Raw genomic sequence first — 13,452 nt, 5'->3', positions numbered from 1 at the left:
GCCCCCATGCTTAAGAGAGAGAGAGTACTTAATTTTGGGTCTCTGCCTGCCCATTGATTTCGGGGTAGATCTGGCCACCCGCTTGGTGTTAGAAAGGTGTGGAAGTGAAATCTGTATCCATGGGACACTATATTTAAAACCCACTTGTCCTGGGTAATGAGTTCCCAGTTTTTGGCCTGCAGACCAATCTTTCCACCTGAAGGAGCATTCAGTTGAGAAGTGCTTGGAAGTTTTAAAAGTATGTCATTGAGACAGTTTTCCATAGGGGGAGTCTTACTACTCCCTGATTTGTGTGCAGAAACCCCCCACTGCTTAGTCTTGTGTGTCCCCTGGGACTGAAAACTGGGGTTTCTGCTGTGTCTGGGTTTGGCTTGAGAAAAGGACTACTTCTTAGAGGGCCAGTGCCTACTAAATCTAGGAGGCTGAACTTGTAAGAAACCTTTAACAGTTTGCATAGATTTAGCTTTATCTTCCATCTTTTTAAAAACTTCCTCAGCCTTGTTGCCAAACAGGCGGTCCTGATTTAAGGAAGCATCCAAAAATTTAGCTTTAACATGATCAGGCAAAGATTGCTCCTTAAGCCAAGCATGCCTTCTGAGCACAGACCCAGTAAAAGCAGCCCTGCAAGAGGCCTCTAATGAATCAAACCCACATTGCAAAGTATGTTTTCCAACCTTTTCAGCAGAATGCATTAAATCCTGTAATTCTTTATTTTCCACACAGTCAGGAATCAACATCATTTTCTGTTTAAGCAATCCAATAATGTTGCTGATACTTAACATATGAAAAGTACAGTTGTGTACACTTACCATAAATGTAGATGTTCGAGTGTCTTCACTGTTGCAGTCATGCCTGTAGGGTTCTCCCCTGCCGGCAGGCAGTCCTCGGTCAGCCAGAATCCCAAAGTCTGGGTCCAGCGTCGGCTATTCAGCCATGCTCCCTGACGTCAGAGCGCCAGGAGTACAAAGCTGACAGCCGACGCCATGTTCTCCAGTTTTTCTTGCCCCAGATGTCAGGAGTGCCAAAATGAGTAAGGCCCCATATCCTTTGCAAATACACCTCAGAAGAATGGTGAAAGAAGGAACCACACAAAAGTAAAAATAAGAGGGGACAGGAGGGAGGGAAACCCAGACTGCAACAGTGAAGACACTCGAACATCTACATTTATGGTAAGTGTACACAACTGTACTATGTTCATCGTGTTTCACTGTTGCAGTCATGACTGTAGGGTAGAATCCCAAAGCAGAATGAAAGGGAGGTGGTCATAAAGAAGAAGGGGCGGCTAAAAGGCCCTGCAAGACTGCAGAAGCAAAGCCTGCCCTAGACTTAGAGTAGAGAGGTAGATTGTAGTGCTTTGAAAAAGTATGCACTGAACTCCAAGTTGCAGCTTCCAAAATGTCTTTGGTAGGAACTCCCCTGAGGAAGGCAGCTGAAGTGGCAGCAGCTCTGGTAGAGTGAGTCCTTATACTTCCTGGGATTTGTTTTCCATGGTGTGAATAACAAAATCTGATTCCATGAGCAATCCATTTAGAAATGGTCTGTTCTGAAATGGCTTTGCCTTGGGAACTTGAAGCATAAGAAACAAACAATTGCTCTGATTTTCTGATGTCCTTGGTTCTGTCCAGGTAAAAACGTAGTTGCCTGTGTACATCCAAGGAATTTAAGATCCTTTTCCCCTTTATTTTGAGGAGAGGGGAAAAAAGTTGGTAAGTGAATAGTTTGATTTAAAGCCACTTTAGAAACCACCTTAGGCATGAAAGTAGGATTAGTCCTTAAAGACACCCTGTCTTGATGAAAAATAATATAAGGTTCCACAGCCATAAGAGCTTGTAACTCTGAAACTCTCCTGGCAGAGGGTCAGTGCTAACAGGATGGCTGTTTTCCAAGATAAAAACTTAATGTCAGAAGAGGCAGCAGGCTCAAAAGGAGGTAAGGTGAGCTTTTCCAGAACATAGTTGAGATCCCAAGCAGGAATGGGAGGAGATCTAGGAGGTCTCAAGTTCTTAGCTCCTCTGAGAAACTGTCTCATGAGCTGGTGGGAAAAGATTGGAGGGTCTGTATTATAATGAGCGGAAATAGCAGAGGCATGTATCTTAATGGAAGAGAAAGATAGACCCTTATGTAAGAGATATCAGGTAAAGTAAAATCAAAGGAATGTTAGGAAGAAGAGGATCAGAATCCTGAGCCTGCATCCAGGAACAAAATCTTTTCCATTTTCCTGCATAAGATTTTCTAGTGCTAGGACGTCTGGCTTCTAAAATGACATCCATAACCTGCTTGGGCAGGAGAGAATGAATCAAAGACCCTGGATTAACCAGGCCGCCAGGCTGAGAGTTCTGACATGGGAGTGTAGAACCTGACCCTGGTGCTGAGACAGAAGGTTCGGAGTCTGTGGTAAAACCCAAGGGGGCTCCAGACACAGGTTTTTCAGAGTTGGGTACCAAAACTGTCGAGGCCAATTTGGGGCCAGCAGTATTATCATCTTGGGCTTGTCCTGTTTGATCTTTAATAATACCCGTGGAAGAAGAGGAAGAGGCAGAAAGGCATATCCCGATAGGTTTCTCCAACTGAATGATAGTGCATCCACTTTCCAAGCTTGTTCGTGGAAAGTCCTGGTGCAAAAAATCTGTAGTTGATGATTGAGGTGGGATGCAAAGAGGTCTATGTGAGGACATCCCCAGACTGCTGTTATCATCCTGAATATTTCGGTGTCCAGCATCCACTCGTGTGGGTTCGAAAGGTTTCTGCTCAGACTGTCTGCCAGGAAGTTTTGCTTCCCTGGTAGAAACTGAGCTTGAAGGTCCAGATTGCAAGCTAGAGCTGTGTTCCATAGATCCATGGCTAGTCTGCAAAGGGGGTAGGAATGAGATCCCCCTTGCTTGTTTATGTACCACATAACTGTGGTGTTGTCTGTCCGTATCAGTAGTTGCCCTGGTTGTAGAAGATTCCTGAAGGCCAATAGAGCTTTCTGAATGGCTAACATTTCCTTTAAATTGATATGCAGGTGCTTCTGATCCTTTGTCCAAAGACCCTGCAGACAGTTGCCCTGAAAATGGGCTCCCCATGCATAATCTGAGGCATCCGTGGTTAGTATCTGAGTGGCCGGAGGCAGACAGAAGGGTTTTCCTTTGATTAGAGTACATGCCTTGGATCACCAAAGGAATTCCTTTTGAAGACAAGACAGGACGGAGATCAGTATGTCTAAACTGTGGCAATGCTGAGACCATACACTTTTTAGGTACCACTGTATTTTCCTCATATGTAGTCTCGCATATGGTACGAGAAGGATGCAGGAGGCCATGTAACCCAAAGCTTGCAGGAATCTCCTTGCAGATAGCTGAGTTAAAGCTGCCAAGGTTTTGAAAGCTGAAGCCAGCTGTAACTGTTTTTCATGTGTCAGAAATGCCATCTGGGTTGTTGTGTTTAGAGAAGCGCCCAGAAAAATTATCTGTTGTGAGGGTGTCAAATTTGACTTTTTTATGTTTACAGTGAATCCCAGAAATTTGAGAAGATTCTGAACAAACTGTAGATGCTGGAGTAAGACCTCCTTGCTGTCTGCCTGAATAAGACAGTCGTCCAGATAAGGGTAAATTTGAATTCCCTTGAGTCTGCAATAAGCTACTACTGGAGCCAGGCATTTGGTGAAGACCCTGGGCGCAGTAGACAATCCAAAGGGCAGCGCAGAGAATTGAAAGTGCCTTGATCCGGCCTTGAACCTGAGGTATTTTCTGCGTTCCTGCCTGATGGGAATGTGTAAATATGCCTCCTTTAAATCCAAAGTTACCATCCATGCATTTTGGTCAGCATTGGAAGTAGCTGCTGTAGAGTTAGCATCTTGAATTTTGGTATCTCTAGAAAGGTGTTCAAGACTGACAGATCCAGAATGGGTCTCCATGAATTTTGCTTCCTGGGGACTAGAAAGAGCCTTGAGTAAAAGCCTTGTCCCATCTCTGAAAGTGGAACTAGTTCTATGGCTTTCATAGCCAAAAGAGCTTCCACCTGGTTTAAGGCCTCTGTCCGTTGATGTTTTGGAAGATCTGGCCATCCGCTTGGCCTTGGTGGGGTATGAAAATTTGTAACCTCTTGAAACCACATCCAGAACTCACTTGTCTTGGGTCATATGAGTCCAATTTAGGTGAAAAAGAGAAAGTTTTCCTCCGAGATGGGCTTCCAGGCAAGAAGTTTCTGCAGCCCAAGAGAGGGAATCATTGAGTCTGTTTCCTATGAGCTTGCGACCTGTCCTCTCCTCCCCTAGGGGTGGAAGCAGTCCACTGTCTTAGTCTATAAGAGGCTTGTGTTTGAGGCCTTCCTCGTGAGCGTCTGAATCTACTCCTCTGAGGCCTGTCTGAACTGGGAAAGGACCAATTTTTTGTAGGCCAATTCCTACTAAATCTGGGTGGCTGTACTTGTAAGAAATATTTAACTGTTTGCATGGATTTTGCCTTGTCCTCCATCTTTTTAATCACTTCTTCAGCTTTAGACCCAAACAAAACATTATGCTGAACAGGAGCATCCAATAATTTAGCTTTTACTTGATCTGGCAAATTTTGTTCCTTTAACCATGCATGCCTTCTAATTACTGTGCCCGTGGCAGCAGCCCTACAAGAAGCCTCCAAGGCATCAAATCCACAGTGTAAACCATGCTTCCCAACTTGCTCAGTGGCATGCATTAAGTCATGTAATTCCTTATCATCTGCACAAGCGGAAATGGAAGTTAGCTTCTGTTTTAAAACAGATAGGAGAAATTGCTGGTATTTCAGCATATGGAACTGACAGTTTAAAGCCCTAATAGATAAAGTAGCAGAAGTGTACACTTTTTTGCCCCATCTTTCTAAAGATCTGGAATCCTTCTCAGTGGGAATGGGGTTTTTAGCAGAAGCAGCCTTAACTCCCTGAGGACCCTGAGAAATAGTTTCAGGGTCAGCAGTAGGGTTCTTGTATAAAAACTGGTGGGAATCAGGAACCCTGTAATATCTGTCAGGCTTAACAGGAGCAGGAGGAAAAGAGTCAGGGGTTAAGTTAGCCTCCGAAAAAGCATCATCCACAATATCCAAAATAGGAGGAATAGCCAGGGGTCTATGTTGGGGAAGAAGAAGAAAATCCCTTAGTCTTTTCTTAGATTCCGAATACTCCTGTCCTTCCCAGTGGAAATGTTCCCTCATTTCATGCAAAGTTTCCCCAAAAGAGAAATCCTCAGGGGGAGAAGCTGAAGGTATGGACTCCTCAGCATCAGAATCCTCATAAGGAGGGAAAGAATATTCCTGGTCAGAAGAAGAAACTGAAGAAACAGAAGCCTGATCAGAGGAATCATAATAAACTTCCTGCCTTGGCCTTTTATCTGGAGGGGGACGTGAACCCCTGATCATAGTAAGTAAGTCCTCCGCCATCTTAAGTAACTGTTTCTGTGAATTGGGAGCCGGATCAGAAGAGGCCTGTGTTGCAGTCTTTGATTTAGTAGGAGTCTTTGCCTTTGTCTTTGCCTTTATTAGAAGCGGAGTAGGCCTGAATACCCCTTCGGAAGCCGGTACCTGCACAGCGGCTCCGGACCCATCCGAAGGAGCATTGTCCGAAGGTCCTGCAATTGAAATATTCAAAGGCCTAGTTGGCTCCTCGTGGGAGTCCGTTTCGGCCATCGGTTCCGAAATGGCCGACAGGGGCTGCAAAAGCGCCTCACTGACGACGGCCGAACCTGAAGCTGGCTCTGCTTGAACGATATCGTCAGATTTGGACCTTGGAGGCCTGTCTTTGTCCTTGCGTCGTTTGTGAACTCCGGTAGCCGGAACTGTATCCGACGACATTTTGTAATTAAAACGCCTACCGAAGTAATGAAATGCAAAATCGTACCTTCGTTTAATTGTACGTTGATTGAATCTAGCACAAAACCGACAACTAGCTACGTCGTGGTCAGGGCCTAAGCAAGGAATACAGTAAGAATGAAAATCCTTATGAGGTATTTGCTTCCCACATGAAATACAATTATTAACTTTTTCTGACATTGGACTGGAGCAAGAAAAAAGTTTCCCCAACGGGGTATTTAGCTTTGAGTAGGAGAAGAAAGTCTTCGGACTGAAGTTTGTTCAGAAAAGATTGTCAGGAGTCAGCCGACCGGCACTTGCGAATTGCTATCACCGCACGGCAAGAAAGACTGGAGAACATGGCGTCGGCTGTCAGCTTTTTACTCCTGGCGCTCTGACGTCAGGGAGCATGGCTGAACAGCCGATGCCGGACCCAGACTTTGGGATTCTGGCCGACCGAGGACTGCCTGCCGGCAGGGGAGAACTCTACAGTCATGACTGCAACAGTGGAACACGATGAACATCTGACAGTTTAAAGCCCTAATGGCCAAGGTTGCAGAAGTGTAAACCTTCTTACCCCATCTATCCAGCACCCTGGAGTCTCTATCAGAAGGGGTAGGATTTTTAGCAGTAGAAGCCTTAATGCCCTTGGGTTCCTGTGAAATAGTCGCTGGATCCGCAATAGGATTTTTAAAAAGGAACTTGTGTGAATCGGGAACCCTGTAATATTTGTCAGGTTTTCTGGGAGCAGGAGGCACAGAATCAAGGGCCAAACTAGATTCTGAAAAAGCATCAACAATGTCTAGTACAGGAGGAATAGCTAAAGGCCTATGCTGAGGCAGAGGTAAGAAATCCCCAAGCCTCTTTTTTGAATCAGAAAAATCCTGGCTTTCCCAGTAGAAATGCTCCCTTAAGAGTATGTAAGGTTTCACCAAAAGAAAAATCCTCTGGAGGGGAAGCAGAGGGAATAGAGTCCTCTGCATCAGAATCCTCATAAGTAGATAAGGGCAAATCCAGATAATCAGAAGAATAAAAACAAATCAGAATCCTGGTCAGAAGATTCATAAACAACTTCAGTCCTAGGTCTCTTAGAAGTGGGAGGCTGGCTTCCCCTGATTAGAGTTATAAGATCTTCAGCCATTCTTATCATTTTTTTTTTAGGCATAGAGGCCTGAGCATGCGGCCTGGCATTGGTTTTTTAGGCATGGTTCGAGAGTTAGGCCTAAATGAAGAAGGAGGCGTCAGTTTAATATGCAAGTCTGTAGGCCTGAATACACCCTCAGAAGCCGGTGCCTGCACAGCGGCTCCGGACCCATCCAAGGTAGAGACATCCGCGGGTTCCAGTGTTGAAGCATCTCACGGCATACCGGACTCCGAATGGGTCTCAGTAGAGGCCTGCGAATCAGAAGTAGCGGGTAGTGGGTATCAGGGGCTGCGAAAGCACCTCACTGAATACTGGCAAACTAGCTACTGGCTTAGGAAAAGCGTCATCGGCAGTTTTGGACCTCGACAGCCTGTCTCGTATTTATCCTTGCATTTTTTCGAAATCCCGGTAGTCGAATGGCTAACCGACATTTCTGGATAACTAAACCAAGAACCGAAATATTTAGAGGCAAAACTATACCGATGACAGATAGTGCGCTGATTAAAGTACAAAATCGACAGTCAGGTACGTTGTGATCAGGGCCTAGACAAGGAATACAGTACGAATTAAAATTTTATGAGGTATTTGCTTTCCACAAGTAATGCAATTATTAACTTTTACTGACATCGGTAAGGAGCAAGAAAAAATTTCCCCAATGGGGTGCTTAGCTTTAGTTGAAGACTTCGGTTCTGAAACTCGAAAACGAAAATTTCAGGAGTCAGCTGACCGGTACTTGTGAACTGCTTCTGCTTCAGGCAGTGCACGGCAAGAAAGACTGATGTAATGGTGTCGGCTGCATGTTTTATATCCCTGACGACCTGACATCATGGAGGAAGGGACAGCAACCGACGCAGGACCCAAGACTTTGTTAATCAGGCCGACTGAGGGCTACTGCAAGCATATAACCTAAATGTAATGACTGCAACAGTGAAACACGAAGAACATCAAAATAATTTAGCGACAATGAGAGCCTGACGGATGAATGGTTCAGGCATTGAACAAGGCACAAAACCGACAGCGGGGCACGTCGTGGTCTAGGCCTAAACAAGTGACGCAGTAAGAATGAAAACCTCTGCGTGGTACTTGCTTTCCACAGGCAAGACAATTATTAAATTTTTCTGACATTGGTGAGAGCAAGAAAAAAGGATCCCCAACGGGGTACTTAGCTTTAAAAGACTTCAGGATTATTCAATTCGTAAATGAAAATTCAGGTAGCGGCTGACTGGCACTTGCGAACTGCTTCTGGTTCGGGCTCTTCGGCAAGAAAGACTAATGTAATAGCATCGGCTGCCTTTTTTTATACCCCTGACAACCTGACGTCAGTCCTGGAGCGACAGCATCCGACGCAGAAATACTAAGTCTCTGGTATTCGGGCCGACTGAGGGCTACCTGCAGGCACATAACCCAAGTGTGATGACTGCAACAGTGAAACACGAAGAACATCTGATCTTACACTTGGCATCTGTTCATGTCATCACACACAGAAACAGGCAACCTGGAGGATCACCAACTTATCTACAGTATGCCTTTCGGATGTGGGAGGAAACCTTAGCACCTGGTGAAAGGTCACAAATACATGGAGATCCCAGAGAGAGGGAATTCTAGATGAAATATAAAGTGAAGAACCAAGTGCTGTGAGTTAGCAACACTAACTGCTGTACCAATGTGCATCCTGGTAAATAGCTATTACCTCCACAGACTCATTTTCTGTCCCTATCCGGCATAAGAGTTTTCAGCATCATGTGTTACTTGGCTTAAGTGTGCAGAGTCCATTTTAGCTGATGGAAGTACTTCTTTAACTGACAAAACAGTTTTGTTAATAATCATGATGCCAATTCCTCTTCTGCTCTAAAGAGACTAACTTCTCCTGCTATTTAAAATGTCAGCATAAAAGAGAAAAAAAAGAGGCCTGCTTTTTTTAAAATGGTCTTAACAAAATTCTACAGAAACTCTTTAAGCTGCCCCATACCATGATCCTTCCTAAGCAACTTACCTGGAAAAAAATATGCATCTCAAAGACTACTAACTTATAATGCAAATCTCATAAAATCATTCACGCCCAGTATTTTTTGACACTGTCCCTGGATATGTTATCCATGTGAACAATTAATGCCAAATCAGACCAAAAGCATGCACTAATTGTGAATTATTAATATTCCTTTCACATGCTTGCAACAAGATAGGGAAAGGATAACAAATAAAAACTGAGTGAGAAAGAAATAACCACCACAGAAAGCAATAAACATCAACACTCCCAAGTAAGTCCACAGGTCTGAAGTTCTAAATTTCACAGTACTTACCTGGCAACGACAAAGTAATCCAATCCAGTCCAATAATTTGCCTCAATTAAATAATGTGAAAAATGAAAGAACACAAGTACCCTGAAGAAGAGTTGTGTGTTCTAGGTTAAACTGACATCTCTCCATGCAAAGCAACAGACATTAAGCAAAGCATGACACCTGAACATGAAAGGGTTAATTGTTGTCACTACATAAAATTAAAACTGCACTAATGGAAAGACACATCAAAGTGCTGAATATTTCCTGGGATTACTTACATACACTTCTGACATCGTATGGAATCCATGTGCTGTGAACTGTAAAAGACATTAATTTCTCACAGCAGTATATTACTTAGGCATAAAGCTTCATGAAAATTTTGAATACAAAACAGTCCAGTCATACCTGAGATAACTGCCAAAATATGCCACTATATTTGGATGCTTACAGTCCTTCATCATTACAATTTCTTGCTGTACAACTGCAAAGTCTTCACCTGAAAAGGTAAATGTGGTGCCATTAAACCTGTGTCTGAAAAACTGCTCAATCAAAATCAGATTATGAAGTATATCTGTAATTCAATATTTATAGACTCCTAACTAATCTAACAACAGATGAACTAATTTGTTTAGTTATTTAGTTAGTTATTTATTTAACTCTGTTTACCTGGAAAGTTTGACTAGGCAAAGGGCAGGCCCAAGAAGAAAAACTCTTCATACCACTCTGGTGGCACAGTGAGTGACAAAGCCCCAACAACAGCCCAGCTGACCCAGGTTCAGTTAGTGGCTCAACCGACCAAAGGTGCAACAACGGAGCGATGAACATACCCTGCAGCAATTCTTGGTGCAGACTGGAGACATTGCGCTGATGGGGGGAATAGCCCAAGGAGGGAAAAGGGTAGTGGGTATGGCTGAGCTGCTGTAGAGGCAAGACAATATGCCATACATCCCCAATGCATGCCCTCACCTCAGGCACCACCACAGACATTGTAGTGGGTAGGACCAAAGTTGAAAACACACCAACTGATGGTGATGACCAAGACCCACAGGATACCATAAGTTTCTACGATCATCCCCAACAGTATCTGAGAGTATTCAGAGGGAAATGGAGCAGCTGGCAGACACGGCATAGATATGTTGCACTGGGTAGGAAGTTCCTAGGATGAAGCAGCAAGCAAAAAAATGCTCAAAAAAAAAAAAAAACCGTAAGCTCCTCGTTATATACATTTGAATGAGCTACTAATAAAAACACTCTACGACCTTCAGACAATACAGTTGTGTAAAATCTTACCATAATGGTAGAGGTCCTTCTCTTCACCGTTGCAGTATTCTTCACAGAAGGGATTTCCTGTAAGGATAGCCCAACGTCCTGCCAGTATACCAAAGCCTTTAAATCTTATAGGCATTGCACATTACATGCATGCTCCCTTTGTAGGACGCAGGGCATAAAGGTGACGTATGGATCCAAATACTCAGAATTAAATTGACCCAGGAGGAATAAAACATCCCCAATGACAAAGGAGAACATGCACATCCAGAAGAAAAAAATCAGGGAAGGGAAGCAACAGCTCCTCGATCAGCAGGGAAACAAAACCCAGGGTCAAAAGCTATAACAGATGGGGAAAGGAAGGAGGGACAAAATACTGCAACAGTGAAGAGAAGGACATTTACTGCTATGGTAAGATTTTACACAACTGTACTATGCCCTTCCATATCACTGTTACAGTATTCTACGCAGAAGGGAGAGTACAAGAGCCACAAGGAAGACTGGGATGAGGAAGGCACAGAAGAGCCCTCCACAAACACATGCAGGATAGCCTTGGCAAAAGCTGTCCTGACCCTGGAAACAACATCTAATGTATAATGTTTCATGAAAATTTGAATAGAAGACAAAGTAGCAGTCTTATGGAAGGAGTTGGTGTCCAAACCCTTGAAAAAGGCATTACAAGAAGCAACCACCCTAGTAAGAATGTGCCTTTACAGATGAAGAAAGATTTACCATGAAAACAATAAAAGGAAATGGATTTAGAAATCCAGGAGGAAATGGTCTGCTTGGAGACAGCTAAACCCAAAGTCCTGGGATGAAAAGAAACAAAAAGTTGCTCAGATTTGCAAATAACCTTTGTTATCCAAATAATATCTGAGCTGTCTTCGGAGGTCCAAGGTGTGGAGCACTTTCTCACTGGCAGACTATGGAGAAGGAAAAAATTAAGGGGGTTAAACAGACCGATAAAACAACAATTCATTAACAAGCTTGGGGATAAAAGGAGGATCAGAATAAAGAGACCCCCCCTTTTCTGTGAAAATTAAAAAAAGGAGGAATGGCCATACGAGCTTGAGGTTCAGACACACTCTTGGCAGAAGTAACAGCCAGCAGCAGAACAGTCTTCCAAGCAAAGTAACAAGGAAACTGAACTAGCAGGCTCTAAAGGAACTTTAGTCAACTACTCACATACAAAACTGAGGACCCAAGGAGGAGGAATAAGCTTCTTGGGGGCCTAATATGAAGGATGCCTTTAAGAAATTGCTCGACTTCAAACCAAGAGGTCAAGGGGGTTCAAGTGCATACCAACAGAAACTACAGACAGGTGAGCTTTAACTGAAAAATATGCCAAGCCAGCATGGAACAGATCACACAAATAAGAGAGAACCAGAGGAACCCCCACTAAGAAGGGATCCTGATGGCGAGAAAGGCACAAAACAGAAAATCTTTTCTATTTAGACATGTATGATTTTCTGGCCTCCTACAGAACCCAAAGCACATCCCCAGAAAAGAGGTGCCTAAAAGGGATCAAACCCCTATCAACCACAATGTCATTTGAAGAGTGGACAGGTGAGGATGGATAAAAGATCCCTTGTCTTGTGTGAGAATATCCACCCTGTGAGGTAAAATTCGGTGATTGCCCCTGGCCAGGTGATAAAGAAGGGGGAACACCAGTGCTGTCCAAGTTGAAAGGAAGTCACCAACAAGATACTGGGAGAGTCCTGCCTGATCTTGTGCAAAACTCATGGCAGCAGAAGAGGAGGAGAAGGAAAAGCACAGAGAAACATTCCCTTCCAAGGAAAAGACAAGGTGCCCACCTTCCAAGTCAGAGGGCTTGGTACTCTCAAACAAAATAGAGGCAGTTGTCTGTTAAGAGGACAGACAAAAAGATCTACCTGAGGAATACCCCACCAATGGACTATGTTCAAAAACACATCTCTGTGAAGCATCTGTTCATGAGCCTATTGTTCTGCACCTGTTCAGAGAGTCTGTCACTAGATTGTGCCTGGAAGGAATGTAAACTGCCTGAACAGTCACTTGATAACCGATGGCCAATAACTCGTACCCCCCTGGTTGTTGACATACCACATCACAGTGGTGTTGCCCATGAAGACTTTGAGGGGACCAGGGAGGAAAAGAAATGAAAAGCTGGCAGAGCCAGAAGCAGAGCCCTGATGTCTTTTGTGTTGATATGGTTTGACCTCTGATGAGGAGGTTAGAGACCCTGGACTTTCAGAGGGTCGCAAGAAGTACCCCATCCCAGATCTAAGGCATCTGTGAATCGTTCCTGGGAAGGAATTGAGAGCCTAAAGGGGTAGTCCAGGATTGAAAGACAGTTGCCAAATCTACCACTGTACCTCAAGTTTGAGACAAGGAAGCAAACTAACAGGGAACTCCAAAGGGTGGCAATGTTGAAGCCACACTGATTTGACATACCACTGGAGCTTCCTCGTATGGAGCCTAATGAAAAGAAGAATGGGAATGATGGTGGCCATAAACCCCAGAATCCTGAGAAATCCCCTGGCCATGAGATAGGACAGAGGAAGAAGAGACCAGAAGAAAGTTATCGGAGACAAAACATTGGCAGCAGGAGACTGGTCCAAAATTAGTCTCACAAGTTCCTGCCTTTCAAGGAATCAAAAACATCCTGGAATAAAAAACCCTTCCCACTTGGGTCAGCGGAATAGGTTGAATGGTGCCCTGATCCAAAAAGGACTTTAAAATCTCTGGGAAAAGAAAGAGTTAGTTTGAAGGAGGCTGTGGAATGTCTGAAGGGGGGGGGGGCATTCCATACCAGGCAATACCTCTTATGAATGACAGACAGGACCCAAGAGTCCAAGGTGATCTTTTGTCAATCTTGAAGAAACACAGAAAGGTGAAGAAATAAGGGGACATGGCCAATGGGAAGAGGAGCAAAATGTCTAACAGAGACATGCTTGTCCTGGAAGAAAGGTTTCCAAGATGAAGGAAT

The 13,452-nt window shown here is 44.0% G+C and overlaps 1 protein-coding gene across 5 annotated transcripts in view; it reads right to left on the bottom strand.

Annotated features, from left to right (window-relative positions):
- The window catches only part of MAP4K3 (mitogen-activated protein kinase kinase kinase kinase 3), a 2,472,041-nt gene that overhangs the window by 2,041,190 nt on the left and 417,399 nt on the right, over positions 1-13,452 (bottom strand). For 3 of the 5 annotated variants that reach the window (XM_044057581.1, XM_044057598.1, XM_044057607.1), the window contains exons 3-4: positions 9,624-9,714; positions 9,497-9,535 (exon numbers count right to left, since the gene is read on the bottom strand). In XM_044057581.1, coding sequence (XP_043913516.1) covers positions 9,497-9,535; positions 9,624-9,714 — 130 coding nt within the window. The remainder of the gene's footprint in view (positions 1-9,496; positions 9,536-9,623; positions 9,715-13,452) is intronic. The other 2 variants (XM_044057589.1, XM_044057616.1) reach the window with 1 other exon arrangement.

The sequence above is a fragment of the Protopterus annectens genome, chromosome 1.part2 (genome assembly GCF_019279795.1).
Source record: "Protopterus annectens isolate FY-2018-M chromosome 1.part2, PAN1.0, whole genome shotgun sequence".
NCBI lineage: Eukaryota > Metazoa > Chordata > Ceratodontiformes > Protopteridae > Protopterus > Protopterus annectens.
This window is presented reverse-complemented; position numbering and strand designations above follow the sequence as displayed.